Source organism: Ictalurus punctatus, chromosome 22, assembly GCF_001660625.3.
Source record: "Ictalurus punctatus breed USDA103 chromosome 22, Coco_2.0, whole genome shotgun sequence".
Lineage (NCBI taxonomy): Eukaryota > Metazoa > Chordata > Actinopteri > Siluriformes > Ictaluridae > Ictalurus > Ictalurus punctatus.
Window position 1 is genome coordinate 14873479 of NC_030437.2, and position 14564 is coordinate 14888042.

Genomic DNA, 14564 nt, shown 5'->3' on the forward strand with positions numbered 1-14564 from the left:
ATTTTGTTTTTCTATCACTCAGGGTTCACTGCCATTTATATACAAGAAGTCATTTGTAAAAGGGTTTCAGTTTCTGACATTATTTCCCTCCGGCTACTTCGATGCTAGGCATGCTTGGGCTTGTTGGCTGTAGCCTGTTGAAATTAATCATGTTGGATATTAGAAATTCTCAGTTATCACGTTCATCTTCGTGCTTTTGCGGGTTTCGAAGTTCTAGATTGAACATTTACATTGCCGGTTAGTTCACCGAAACATTACACATTGTTTCCATTTAGATAGAAACGTTCCATCGGTTTAAAAACAGCTCATGAATAATCTAAAATTATCTGTATAATCTGACCTTAATTTTTTTTAATCTTTTGTCCAGTCGAAGAGGAGCCCAGCTCCCCTGAGCCGCATGTGCTGGAGGGCCAGGGCAGCTTTAAGCTAGAGGGCTGGTGGCTGCGACTTCGCCAATTCCACGGCCTCATTGTCAAGAGGTTCCACTGTGCCAAGAGGAACACCAAGGTCCTGTTCTCGCAGATCCTACTGCCTGCCTTCTTCGTTTGTGTGGCAATGACTGTCGCTCTCTCCGTGCCTGAGATAGGTACGACTGAGCAGGATGGAGTTGTGTGAAAGTACAGTGCACTAGCATGGACATTGTGTCATTATCTTCATGGAAACATCCTAGACAGTACACGACAGAGCAAGCCTCACGTCTGTTCTCTTTAAATCTCGATTGGATAGCTTGCTGTGAAGTGATAGAATATATTAAGGAGTGTGTCACTTACCACGATCAATAGTTACGCTCTTCTACGCCTTATACATGTTGAATCGTGCATTTGGAAAGCTATCATGAACTTTGTTTTGGCTCTGCAGGTGATCTGCCTCCCCTCATTCTGTCGCCGTCTCAGTATCATAACTACACCCAGCCCAGAGGAAACTTCATCCCCTTTGCCAACGAGGAGCGTCTGCAGTACAGGTGTGACTCAGGACCATACACAAGCATCATAAACAAGTTTATCCAATTATCCATTAGGAGAACTATTGTAAAGATGATTGACGCTACTTTGACATTCCTACTCTCGTTTCCAACACGTCAGGTTGTTAAAGTCGCCTGACAGACACCACTGCCAATCAATATAGGATGAGGCATGCGCATGAAATTCTTGATCAGCGTCAGGATTTAGCTTTTAACAGTAAAGTTCTAGTTAAAGGAAAACTCCACCCTGAAACATATGACATATATTTCTTAAGGAAATATTTGTGATGTGCTTAGTGCTTCTGGTGCTAATTTGTTGATTTGTGGTGTATTTTTATTTATAATCATTTGTCCTGCTTTGTTGTTACAGGAGCAAGCTCTCCCCGGATGCCGGCCCTCGAAAGATTATCAGTACGCTGCATTTGCCCTCAGGTGTGGGTGCAACCTGTGTTCTCAAAACCCCCTTTAATAGTACACTTGACCAGTTGGCGCAGAGCCTCAACCCCTACGCCAACAATGCCAAAACACTGGCAGCGCGCTACTTTGATCCCATGTGCCTGGACTCGTTCACCCAGGGGGTGCCTCTGTCTAACTTCGTCCCACCTCCACCCTCGCCCGCACCCTCCGATTACCCAGAGCCACGCTTTGATGATGCTCTGTGGAACTACACAGTAGCTCCGCCCACCACTGCCCACGGTGAGGCTCATTTCAGTGAATCCTAAGCCGTGATACAGACCAGTCAGTGATACAGTTAAAGTCACTCTGTTGGTGAATTTTTTTTCAAATGAGATCTTTGGAAGGTTTTTAAACAGCTGATTATATGAATAAAAAGGATTTTGTATGAATTAAGCAAACCTATCTTGGCTAAATGAGTGTAGTTGTCTCCATCAAAATCCGAATTGCGTGTATTGATGATGTTAATGCTTGTAGTAATGTGTGTGTATGTGTGTGTGTTGATTCTACAGCGATGGTGACGTCTCCTCCTCCACTGCCGCTGTCTATTCGAGAGCCGGTGCGCTGCATCTGCTCCATGCAGGGAACAGGGTTCTCGTGCCCGAGCGGTGTCGGCGGACGACCGCCCCTCACGAAAGTGGTCACGGGGGACATTCTGGTAGACATCACAGGTCGCAACGTGTCTGAGTACCTTCTCTACACTTCCGACCGCATGAGACTGCACAGGTGAAGAGCAAAATAAGCCACAATAGAGCTTTCTTGTGCCATTTTCTTTTGTGTCACAGCACGTCAGTTTACCTGAGCTGTTATGTTCTCGTTTTTTTTATACAAAACCAGACTCTACTTATTCTATTTTACTGTTTTCTCAGGTATGGAGGCATCACTGTAGGAAACATCCAGAAATCAGTACCAGCATCCTTTGAGAGGAAGAAATCGCTCATGGCACGCAAGATAGCAGTGCGGAGATCGGCCCAGGTGAGCTAGCGTGCATTTCTTATAAAGGTTTCTTAAAGGTCATGGTTGGTCTGATCAGCAGGGTTTCTGCTTTCTTTCTGTCTCTGCAGGTGCTGTACAACAATAAAGGCTACCACAGCATGCCCACATACCTGAACGTGCTGAACAATGCCATCCTGCGTGCTAACCTGCCCCTTAGCAAGGGCAACCCTGCAGCTTATGGTAAGAACTCCATTTTGGAGTGATGGCCTTAAATAGCTTCACGTTCCTCATAGGAAATCATTAGCATCCGGTGCAATAGCTTTTGTACAGTAACGTGATACCAAAACATCCTATAAGTACCGATTAAAACAGTATCATCACGGAGTCAGAAATGGACAGAAATATATCAAAATGTATTTTGATACATAATATAAATTCCTCAAATATTTATATGTAAAAAAAATAAATAAAATAGTGCAAACAAAAATGGATGGGAGACCTCCAGGGGAAAACTAAGGCTGCTGCTGGAAGTGGTATTATTGAGGCCAGTAGGGGGCGCTCACCCTGTGGTTTGTGTAGGTCCTAATGCCCCAGTATAATCACGGGGACATTATACTGTAAAAACAGCACTATCTTTTGGATGAGACGTTAAACCGAGGTCCTGACTCTCTGTGGTCATTAAAAATCCTTCTCGTAAAGAGTAGGAGTATAACCCCGGTGTCCTGGAGAAATTCCCCCATTGGCCCTTGTCTTTCATGGCCCCATAATAATCCCCATCCCTGAATTGGCTACATCACTCTCTCCTCTCCACCAATAGCTGGTGTGTGGTGGGTGTTCTGGTGCACTATGGCTGCCATCGCATCATCCAGGTGGATGCTACACACTAGTGGTAGTTGAGGAGTTGTCGTCGTCCCCCTTCCCCCTTTTATATAAAAAACGCAACATGAATGTAACTGTAATTACCTAACTAAAAAAAAGAGGTGTGAAAAATGTCATTTTTGAAAAAAAACAACAAATCTTTTTCTGGACATAAGATACAAAAGAACACTTCTGCCGTGACAACGCAGCAAAGGAGCTTACTGTTTTCTTCTTATTGGACTTTGCAGCCATGCCTGCTGCTTGCTTCATTTCCTGCTGCGGCAATGCAGCATCAGAGAATGTCAATAAATAGCCATCAACTCCATCAGGGCCTGGCATAAGAAGAAAGTTCGCCATCCTGCCCTGAAATACTGTAACAATGCCTTAAGAATTGTACTATGCAAAATAATAAAATACCATCCTCTAGGTTGTGCATCAATGCTCTATTCAGTGTTCATTCTTCACATCTTCTGTAAAACAAGAATGAGAAAGAGAACAAGCATGACACAGTGGGGACCTTTTATAGGCTGCTTACGTGGGGTCACTATTACGGTCACGAGTTTGCTATTGGTACTAAGCTGGTAAGAGTTCACTGGAACACGTCCCTAATTCAGAAGGAACTCACCCTGGGGGTGATCATACAATACACGATACAGTAGTGTAATAGCTAGTATTTCACTAGGTAGTTTCAAAGCATAGTTTTGTATGAATTATTTACCATGGTGTTTGTGTATGCGTGTATTCAGGTATCACGGTGACGAATCACCCCATGAACAGGACCAGTGCCAGTCTTTCTCTGGATTACCTGTAAGTGCTTTCTTTCACCCCTTTTTCATCAATGCCCTTTTCCAATACTTTCTCTCATACTCTCTTCTTGTCCTCTCTGAGCCCCCTCATCTCATTTCTAACACTTTTCTCCTTCTTGACACCAGACTCCAGGGCACTGATGTGGTCATTGCCATCTTCATCATCGTGGCCATGTCCTTTGTCCCAGCCAGTTTTGTGGTCTTTCTGGTGGCTGAGAAGTCCACCAAGGCTAAGCACCTGCAGTTTGTGAGCGGCTGTGACCCTGTCATCTACTGGCTGGCCAACTACATTTGGGACATGGTGAGATGGAGGACGAGTGTAGAGTCATGTGATCCCCTTTTTCAAACTGAATGTACTGCTGGAGTGTGAATGACTTTTTTGCACTCTCTCTCTCTCTCTCCACTGTTAGCTGAATTACCTGGTCCCAGCTACATGCTGCGTTCTCATTCTGTTTGTGTTTGACCTGCCTGCGTACACGTCCCCCAAGAATTTCCCAGCAGTGGTTGCTCTCTTCCTGCTCTATGGGTACGTATGCTCAGCGCATGAAATAACACTGAATCTGAGTCAAGATGGAGGAGAACGTGGAGAAATAGCTAGATCATTGTTTGCATAGAGATAATTGAAGTCACTGCTTACTTGAATTTGTAAAAAAAAAAAATAATAAAAAAATAAATAAATTCAAGCATAACTCAAGCAATACGTATTTTTAAATCTTCGAATCAATAAGACAGTACATTGCTCTGCTTTAATATTAGAGTCCATATAGGATTTCGCAGAGATTTTTAAAAATTTTGCTGCGGCTTTTTCCCCCCAAAATTGCGATGACCTCACATGACTCATGTTCGAAATCCAGGAAGGACTGATATCAAGTACTGCTGTTATACTGTATGACCATACAAAGCCGAAAATCTTTTCGTCTTGTACCCTTAAATTCTTAACAAACGGACTTTTTAAATCTACTGTGATACAATAGTTACTCTGTTAATATCATACCAGTATGGATACTCCTGTCACTACGACATGGAAAAAAAACCCCACCCAGTATATTTGCTGGTCACATGGTTAACGTTGTAATAACACTTGCTACAAAACTGGAAAATATGAACGCTGAGGATGAGCTAATTACGAAAAAAAAAAACAACTCAGCACCCAGCTGTTAAGTCTTTTATACGGATAATAGAAAAGCAGTTTTAATATGGAAATAGGATTGAAGGGAAATAGAAAATGGTAGGGAAAATCCACATTTCTCTCAGACGTGTTAAAACGTTACTAAGAAAAGACTCTGTATGACTAAAAATATATCATAAATACAGTTTATCAATTAGCTTTGAAGCTTCAGTTGCTTTTTACAAATAATACTGGACCAGAATGATAACGTACCATTTATTCATCTTTAAATGAAAATATATACTGTAAGAGCTAGGTTCTCATTTGTCATTGTAAGTATTCAGAACGGAAAGCTAGTATTTGTTCATCGTGTTTGATCAGTGATATTGGTATGTTCTCTCCTGATCTTATTTTCTCCAGCTGGTCCATAACCCCCATCATGTATCCAGCCTCTTTCTGGTTTGAGGTTCCCAGCACAGCCTATGTTTTCCTCATCGTTATTAACCTCTTCATAGGAATCACGGCCACCGTGGCCACTTTCCTCCTCCAGCTGTTTGAACATGACAAGGTACGCACCAGGAACATGATGTTTGTCTTTTAGTGTGCTCACTTCATGTCAGAGATAAGAGGATTTCTGGGATCTGGGAGAGTCTATCCGGAAGCATTTAACCCCTCAGATTCAGAAACGAGTTCTTTTCCTCAAAGAAAATGTTTTTCTGTTATATTCTATTCTATTTTATTGTTTAGTCTGAAGAAAGTCGAACGCTCTATTCAACAAGTTAAAAGATTATACTGTCTATTAAAGGTCATTACTAGAAACAAATAGGAAATATGTGATATACGTGTATTTAAATCGCAGCACTGTTGAATTCTCAAATCTCTGATTGGTCCAAAGGTGATGAGTTCTTTTCCAGAACAACGAGATATGGACTGTTATAATATTTACAGTAACAACATACACAGGGACTTGTATGGCGGACGATCCACAAACACAGATCTGAAAAACTTGTAATTGTTTATATGGTGAAGAGTTCTGTAAAGAGTTGTTTGTGTAACATTTTTGTAAGGAGTCTCCAGTTTCAGCACTTTGTAACAGTCCGAGGTAAATCTGTAACTTTAAGAACAAAGAAAACGACGTGAACTTGATTTCTTTGAATAGTAATATTATCATTCAATCCACTCCTAGGATCTGAAGCTGGTGAACAGCTATCTAAAGTCATGCTTCCTCATCTTTCCGAACTATAACCTGGGTCACGGGCTGATGGAGATGGCCTACAACGAATACATTAACGAGTACTATGCCAAGATAGGTATGGTCCTTTACGGTTCTATCTGCAGGCTCAGAAATGGCACGTTCTGATGTTCTTTGCTGCCCTCTAATGAACAAATCCATGTCCTGCAGGTCAGTTTGATAAGGTGAAATCTCCGTTCGAGTGGGACATTGTGACGCGTGGACTGGTGGCCATGACCATCGAGGGATTCGTCGGCTTCCTTATCACCATCCTGTGCCAGTACAACTTCCTACGTAAACCTCAGTGAGTGTGTGCAACTACTGTGCTCAAACGAATCCAAATAAAACTAGGCGGATTTTTGTGTATATCGTGCTGCGTTTGTATTTGCTGCACAGGAGATTGCCTGTAAACAGTCAGCCAATTGAAGACGACGATGTCGATGTAGCACGCGAGAGGCGAAGAGTACTCCGAGGAGATGCTGCGAACGATATGCTGAAGATTGAAAATCTCACTAAGGTGAATCTGGAACTTCATTGTGGTGCCGCAATTCACTTAAATACACTATGTTTTAATCATCAACCATTACTTCACGCTTTTCCGTGTAAATATCCGTTCCTAGGTGTATAAGTCTCGTAAGATGGGACGCATCTTGGCGGTGGACCGCTTGTGTCTGGGTGTCCGTCCTGGAGAGTGTTTTGGGCTGCTGGGAGTCAATGGTGCAGGAAAGACGACCACTTTTAAAATGCTGACTGGAGACGAAAGCACTACAGGAGGAGAGGCGTTTATCGAACGACACAGGTTGCTATGACCTATTGGCTTTTTGGAATAATGTTATCATCATACATAATAACACATTAGGCATGAGTGAGCTTGTTAACATGGTTACACGAACTGCCTGTCAAATTTGTGTTACAGAGAAGAAAGTAATTATTTTATCTTACATTAGATCTTATCAGCGCATGCATCACACACACACACACACACACACACACACACACACACACACACACACTTCTATTGAATGACAGATTAAAGTTCATTACAATAAAGGTTTATCTTCGAGAAAGCCTAGATCATGTTGTGTGTGATTCAATAACAGGAAATAATCTGGTTAAACCTCTTTCTTTCCACAGCATACTGAAGGATCTTTTGCGTGTGCAGCAGAGTATTGGTTACTGTCCTCAGTTTGATGCTCTGTTTGAGGACCTAACCGCACGAGAGCACCTGGAGCTATACACACGCCTCCGAGGTATACCGTGGAAGGACGAGGAGCGGGTAAGGGAGTGTTTCGAGCGTTTTTTTGTGTTTTATTTCACTCAATTTTTGATTGACATTTGTTTATTCTATTAATGAAAGTCAAGATTCCTTAAAATTGTGTTAATCCTTAATTGTTAAATTGATTATATTGAATAATAAGTACTAAACCCGTGTATTTAAGGATGTACCGATACTCACGAGAAACCACACGAGTACGAAAGTCGTATCTGTAGATTTGTTGAAACAGCTTGGGAAAAGACGTACAGCCACTTTGAAAAACCAATTACTTCCTTTAACAACTGTTTCAAGTGCAATTTAGGTTCAGTCCTAATCAAGCCCTTCTCATTTCATTCCACTTCTCCTCTCTGTCCCCTTTTGTCTCACCCCTCAGGTGGTGCAATGGGCCTTGGAGAAGCTCCAGCTCTCGAAGTACGCGGACAAGCCGGCCGGAACGTACAGCGGAGGAAACAAACGCAAGCTGTCCACAGCCATCGCTCTCATCGGATACCCGTCCCTGATTTTCCTGGTTGGAGCTCCTCAGCTGTGTTCTTTTATCCTTAACCTTTGAAACAAGCGAGCTCTGTCCCTGATCATGTCCTCTGCTGTGTCCCATAGGACGAACCCACCACCGGCATGGACCCGAAAGCACGCCGCTTCCTCTGGAACCTTATCCTTGACATCATCAAGACGGGACGATCGGTGGTGCTGACATCACACAGGTGACGATTGACTGATTGATTGATTGATTGATTGATTGATTGATCGATTGATTTGTAAGTGTTAAGACCAAACTGGTGGGGGTTTTTTTCAGTATGGAGGAGTGTGAAGCGTTGTGCACTCGTCTGGGAATCATGGTTAATGGGCGGTTCAAGTGTCTGGGCAGCATTCAGCATCTCAAGAACAGGTGGGTACAGTTGAGTTTGCACACCCTTAAATTCTGTGTGGGAAATCGTAACTTAAAAATTTTTTTATTTTTTTTTATTTTTTTTTTAGAGTTTATCTACAAAACAGAAGTCCATCTATATGTACTAATGTTTCCTATTTACACCTGGTATAGAGTATTCAAGTAAAACTTGTAAGGGTCCAGCTACATAAAATTCTTTTCATCTGGTCAGCGTAAACAACTAGCATGACTGAATGGCAGCAACAGTTAGCAGTAGTGATTACCTCATGGCTAAAAAGACAATTTGAAGTGGTTATGTTTTATAATGGCGCTTCAAACTGGCACTTTTGGCTAGCACCATGGACCATGAACAGATAAGACACCTGTTTTGAATTTGAAAATGGTAAATGGTCTGCACTTATATAGCACTTTTTTTCTTAGAGGTTCCAAAGTGCTTTACACTGGTTCTCATTCACCCATACATACACACACACACACTTACACACCAATGGTAGCAGAGCTCCCATACAAGGTGCTAACTTTCCATTGCAAGCAACTTGGGGTTCAGTGTCTTGCTCAAGGACACTTCGGTACGTGGAGTCACATGGGCCGGGAATCGAACCGCCAACCCTACGATTAGAGGACAACCCGCTCTACCACCTGATCCACAGCTGCTTCATTCTTTTTATATGAAAAAGACAAGTTCAGTCAAAGTCCACGTTTATATTTATATTTTGTCCATTTTTATCAATTGTAATAATAGAGGAATGTTTGTAAAGCTTAACTTACATTAAATGTCTTGGAGGTTCATCTCATTTTAAAGTAAAGGTGTGCAAACTTTTGCACTCACCTGTAGTTTATTAAACACAGCAAATAATATTGGTTCAATTGCACTAGTTTCTATTTCCAGTATGAGTGTACAGTATGAGGCATTTGATCTCACATCCACAGGTTTGGGGACGGTTACATGATCACAGTGCGCACCAAGACGACTGCTAGCGTGAAGGAAGTGATCCGCTTCTTTAACAGGAACTTCCCAGAGGCCATCTTAAAGGCAAGGCTTTTATTTTTATACTACTCGTTGCCATTTTTATTATGTTTACTATATCGTTACTATTAATTAATACGCGCGTTTCTATTGTTTGTTCAAAGCACTTTATTTACGTTACATTCGTGTCAAGCTGTAAACTGGCTGCAGAAGGAAAGTGGGAGGAAAAACCTTTTTTATTACATTTCCTTCCTTTTATTTTCGCTCAGCTGTAATACTAAAGTGAAGGAGATTCACAATCAGGATTTGCAGTGCTTGTGGAGTTTTATGGAGCTGTTTATAGACCCTTTCGCTTCTCAGCATTAAAGTCATGCTATAGTACATCGTGTACACAACCACATAAAACAGAATTATTAGCACCAACAAACTTTTAAGATTTCGAGCTCTCAAACATATACATGCTTACGCAGGGTCGCTTCTGAACATCTGGGGGCGCTAAGCTACATCCGCCTAGTAGCATTAAGAATAATAATAATAAGAAGAAGAAGAAACTATTATTTAAAATGTTTTTTAATTTTTTTATCCGGCATTCCTACTCTTCATTCTGTTTATGTGTGTGTATTTATTTAAATCCTGTGTTCTTATGGGGCCCCCTGGTGGCCCTAAGCAACTGCTTATACCACTATTGGCTAGAAATGGCCCAGATGGGTGTGTACAACAACAACAACAACAACAATAAACACATTTATTTCTCATTTCTAATTAATTTAATTGAATTAATGTAGTTAAATATTGCATTCTTGCGAGGGTCCCTGGTGGCTTGGAGTGACTGCTTATATCACTTTTAGCCAGGAATGGTCCTGTGTGTCAGTATATATGGCTATGGAAGCCATAGCTACAATTTTGGCATCTGGGTCTGTGAGATCTGGTTGCCGTTATTTTCTGAATCTGTACGTGGAAGTAGGAGGAAAAAAATCTCTAATTTAAAATAACAGTGATTTTCTCACAGCTGTGCAGTGCTACTGTGATGCTGAGTAAAGTCAGTACGTGGCCAGTGAGTGTGTATGGGTTTAGTTTGCAGTAACAGGTTTGTAACAGGTTTTTGCTCTCTCACCTCACAGGAGAGACACCACACTAAGATCCAGTACCAGCTGAAGTCAGAGAATATCTCTCTGGCTCAGGTGTTCAGTAAGATGGAGCAGGTGGTGGAGGTGCTGAGTATCGAGGATTACTCCGTCAGCCAGACCACCCTGGATAATGTAATACCGACATTTAATCATTCTGTGATGAATAGATAGAGAGATACAGTGCTGTGAAAAAGTATACTGTTTTCTTTTGTTTTCTAAAAACAAAATCCAAGATAAAACAAAGGCAACCTGAGTAAATACCGTTTTTAAATGATAATGTTATTTATTGAAGCAAAAAACGTTATCCAGTACCAACTGGGCATGTGTGAAAATGTATTTGCCCCCGTAGTTACTAATTCCCCAAATCTATGAAACTGCATTCATAATGGGGTTCAGCTGGACTAGACGCAACCAGGCCTGATTACTACAGACCCTGTTCAATCAAATCAACACTTAAATAGAACTTTCAACAGCAGGAAATTGGTTAAAAGGTCTTACCCTGTAACACACTATGCCAAAGTTGAAAGAAATTCCAGAAATGATGAGGAAGAAGGTGATTGAAATGCATCAGTCTGGGAAGGGTTACAAAGCGATTTCAAAGGCTCTGGGACTCCAAAGAACTACAGTGAGAGCCGTTATCTCCAAATGGAAAAACTCAGCACAGTAGTGAACACGCACCTTGATGATCCTCAAACCTTTTGGGAGAATGTTCTGTGGATTGAGGAGTCGAAAGTGGAACTGTTTGGAAGACGTTCCGTTACATCTGGCGTGAACCAAACACAGAACTCCACAAATAGAACATCATACCTACGGTCAAGCATGGTGGTGGTAGTGTGATGGCGTGGGGATGCTCTGACGCTTCAGGAACTGGGCAACTTGCAGTAATTGAGGGAAACATGAATTCTGCTCTCTACCAGAAAATCCTAAAGGAGAATATCCGGTCTTCATTACGTAAGTTAAACAATGATCCAAAGTATAGGAGTAAATCCTAGTCCTAGAAGTAAGTGAAAGACTGATCTCCAGTTACCGGAAGTGTTTGGTTGCAGTTATTGCTGCTAAAGGTGGCACATCCAAATTTTAATCTTAAGGGGGCAGTTAAATAAAACTGTATTGCATGTTTACTCAGGTTGCCTTTGTTTTGTGCTGTTTCGTTTGAAGATCTAAAACTGTTTAGTATGAGATATACACAAAAACAGAAAAGATAGATAGGTAATTAGATACGAATAGAGACATTTTTTCCGACTATACTGTAGAAAAACTGTACTATATATTTTTTTTATTATTTAGTACAAAATATTTATTTATCTTGAAAACAATTGTGAATTCTGAAAGCAGTTTTGCACGCCATTCTTATTTTTATTCTCCTTTTCAATGCTAAACCATTTCTTTTTCCAGACATTAAAACTAAAATGACCATTAAAAAAAAATGTACTACTTTTTTAATGGCCGTTTGTTAGAAAACGTACATATTGCCATATTATAATAGTGTGTCAGAAATTTCAAGTACCGTGATATATTTTGGTCACCCCTTATACAAAGCCTCAGCTCTTAAGCATCAGGATTAAAATATCGCTTTGTAAATTTGATCGTTTTTGTAGGTGTTTGTGAACTTTGCCAAAAAGCAAAGTGACAACATAGAGCAGCAGGAGATCTCCCCGAAGAAAAGCAGTGAGTCGCCCCTGCAGCGCCTGCTGAGAATCCTGCTGCCCCGACCGGCCAATACTGAGCTGAGCGCTCTGGTCAGTGAGGAGCCTGAGGAACTGGAGAGTGATGACGATGAAGGACTCATCAGCTTTGAGGAAGAGAGGGTGAGATGAAGAGCAGGATTTTATACAAATATATTGATACATACGTAAACCACACGCAACATTTCTATCACCACAACGCATTTCCATCACACGAATCTCAGAGAGGTCTGCTTTTACCTTTGTAAACTTATTTTTTTCAGTGGTACTGGAGCATGTTCAAGCGTGAAGCAGCTTTTACATAATTCACACAAACTTCATTTACATTTACAGTCAATGTGCGTTGTGGGTTCGAATTCTTCCTCCGCCCTGTGTGAGCATGTGTGTGTGTGTGTGTGTGTGTGTGAAGTCTGCATGTTCTCCCTGTGCTTCGAGGGTTTCCACTGCGTACTCCAGCTTCCTCCCACAGTCCAAAACTCGTGTTATAGTCTCACTGGCATTTCCAAATAGCTTGTAGTGTGTGAGATAGTGCCCTGTGATGGGTTAGCACCCTGTCCCCACAACCCTGTGTAGGATAAGAGGTACAGAATATAGATGGATGGATGGAAGGAGTCTCCAGTGTCAGTGCGGAAGAGTTTGCACTTTACTATTTCTCAATCACATGACAAGCTGCGTTTTTTTTTTTCCTTTTCTTTCTTTTTAATCCTTTTATGGACAAATTATTTATACACACATCCAGATTCTTTGATATTTTCTCCCATTTTTTTAAATGAAAATTGCATGAGCTATGAATATATGAATATTCTGATTGTCTAAATATTACTTGTATTAAAAAGTAAATGGATCCGTGAGTAAAAAGGCTTAAATTTCAGTATATCTGAAATAATAATAATAATAATAATAATAATAATAATAATATACTTTAATATTTATACTATATTTAACTTTTATATATATATATATATATATATATATATATATATATATATATATATATATATATATAAAAGTAAATCATATCTTCTAATATCCAACATTTTTAACATTCAGGTCTAAAAATGTAACGTTGAAGACAAATATTTTAGAAAATATCATTCCTGAACATAAAATTTACACAGTTTCGGGCTGTTGCATGCTGCAGCAAGGTAAAAAAAAAAGAAAAGAAGATTATCTTCCCAAAAAACAAAAAAAACTAGTTTTTAAAAATCCCAGTTGAGTTCGGCACAATATTATATACAGCGCCCTCCACTAATATTGGCACCCTTTTTAAATACGAGCAAAGAAGGCTGTGAAAAATTGTCTTTATTATTTAACCTTTTGATCTTCTGTTCAAAAAATTCACAAAAAATACTCTGCTCTCATGGATATCAAACAATTGAGAGAGAAAAAGAGTGGCTGCTGAGAAAACTAACGTTTACAGGTGTCATGATGCCAGTACTTCTTTTGTGGGGATTTTAAATGGTACTGTAAATGGATAAGAACGATGTCATTTTTTAATAAATAACACATTGTAAGGTTGAAAAATTACCGTGGTATAAGAAGAATAAAACGCTTTGGGAAGTACTGTTATGTTACGGCACCATCCAGTCATTGATTATTTTCCCATAACAGCACGGCCCATTGTGTTTGTGTTTTATTCCTTACTTACAGTACACTCGATTATGATAATGAAGTACTCAAAGACTTTGGTTTTTCTTTCTTCTTAATCCTTTAGGTGCACTTGTCCTTTAACACAGATACTCTTTGCTGAAACAGCGACCTCCGTCACAGAAACGTGAAAAAAACCACAAAGTAAAGACTTTCATCTGACCGAGGAAAGATGTTCCTAATCCACTTTCTCCATGGGTCCATCTGTCTGGCCTTAAGAAGAGACGTGCTGTTTAATCCGTGTGCTCTGCGGTAGTGGAGCGAGCGTACAGGCTTCCTGAAGACTACAGGCTTCCTGATCAGAGCCTCAGACGTGGTGCTGCTATAGAGTGCTTTTGTGTTTTGGAGAAATGGTTATGGTGAATATCCCTCTTATAGGATGGGATTCAAAATAAATAAATAAAAGTTTATTAAACACGGTCAGAATTTTTTTTAACACAGAATTAAAAGGACTTACAACAACAACAACGACAAAAAGGTTCATGCTGTTCTGAACTAGCGCTTTACAGCTGTTGATGTCATGAGATAACATATCATCCCTGATAAACGATGACTGTTTGGGGTTCCTTTGTATCATGCTGTTTTTATGACTGATTTGTTTTTCAGCTGAAACGCTGATATAA

General features: G+C 40.4%; 1 protein-coding gene across 1 annotated transcript in view; it reads left to right on the top strand.

Moving 5' to 3' along the window:
* abca2 (ATP-binding cassette, sub-family A (ABC1), member 2) overlaps positions 1 to 14358 on the top strand; it is a 76129-nt gene extending 61771 nt beyond the window's left edge. The window contains exons 28-49 of the mRNA XM_017451905.3: positions 368 to 586; positions 859 to 961; positions 1332 to 1657; positions 1927 to 2140; positions 2284 to 2389; positions 2479 to 2590; positions 3955 to 4015; positions 4141 to 4315; positions 4425 to 4540; positions 5543 to 5690; positions 6309 to 6432; positions 6525 to 6657; positions 6750 to 6870; positions 6974 to 7152; positions 7488 to 7629; positions 8003 to 8137; positions 8227 to 8330; positions 8423 to 8515; positions 9446 to 9548; positions 10604 to 10741; positions 12208 to 12417; positions 14009 to 14358. Coding sequence (XP_017307394.2) covers positions 368 to 586; positions 859 to 961; positions 1332 to 1657; positions 1927 to 2140; positions 2284 to 2389; positions 2479 to 2590; positions 3955 to 4015; positions 4141 to 4315; positions 4425 to 4540; positions 5543 to 5690; positions 6309 to 6432; positions 6525 to 6657; positions 6750 to 6870; positions 6974 to 7152; positions 7488 to 7629; positions 8003 to 8137; positions 8227 to 8330; positions 8423 to 8515; positions 9446 to 9548; positions 10604 to 10741; positions 12208 to 12417; positions 14009 to 14044 — 3098 coding nt within the window. The 3' untranslated portion in view covers positions 14045 to 14358. The remainder of the gene's footprint in view (positions 1 to 367; positions 587 to 858; positions 962 to 1331; positions 1658 to 1926; positions 2141 to 2283; positions 2390 to 2478; positions 2591 to 3954; positions 4016 to 4140; positions 4316 to 4424; positions 4541 to 5542; positions 5691 to 6308; positions 6433 to 6524; positions 6658 to 6749; positions 6871 to 6973; positions 7153 to 7487; positions 7630 to 8002; positions 8138 to 8226; positions 8331 to 8422; positions 8516 to 9445; positions 9549 to 10603; positions 10742 to 12207; positions 12418 to 14008) is intronic.
* The last annotated feature ends 206 nt before the right edge of the window (positions 14359 to 14564 follow it).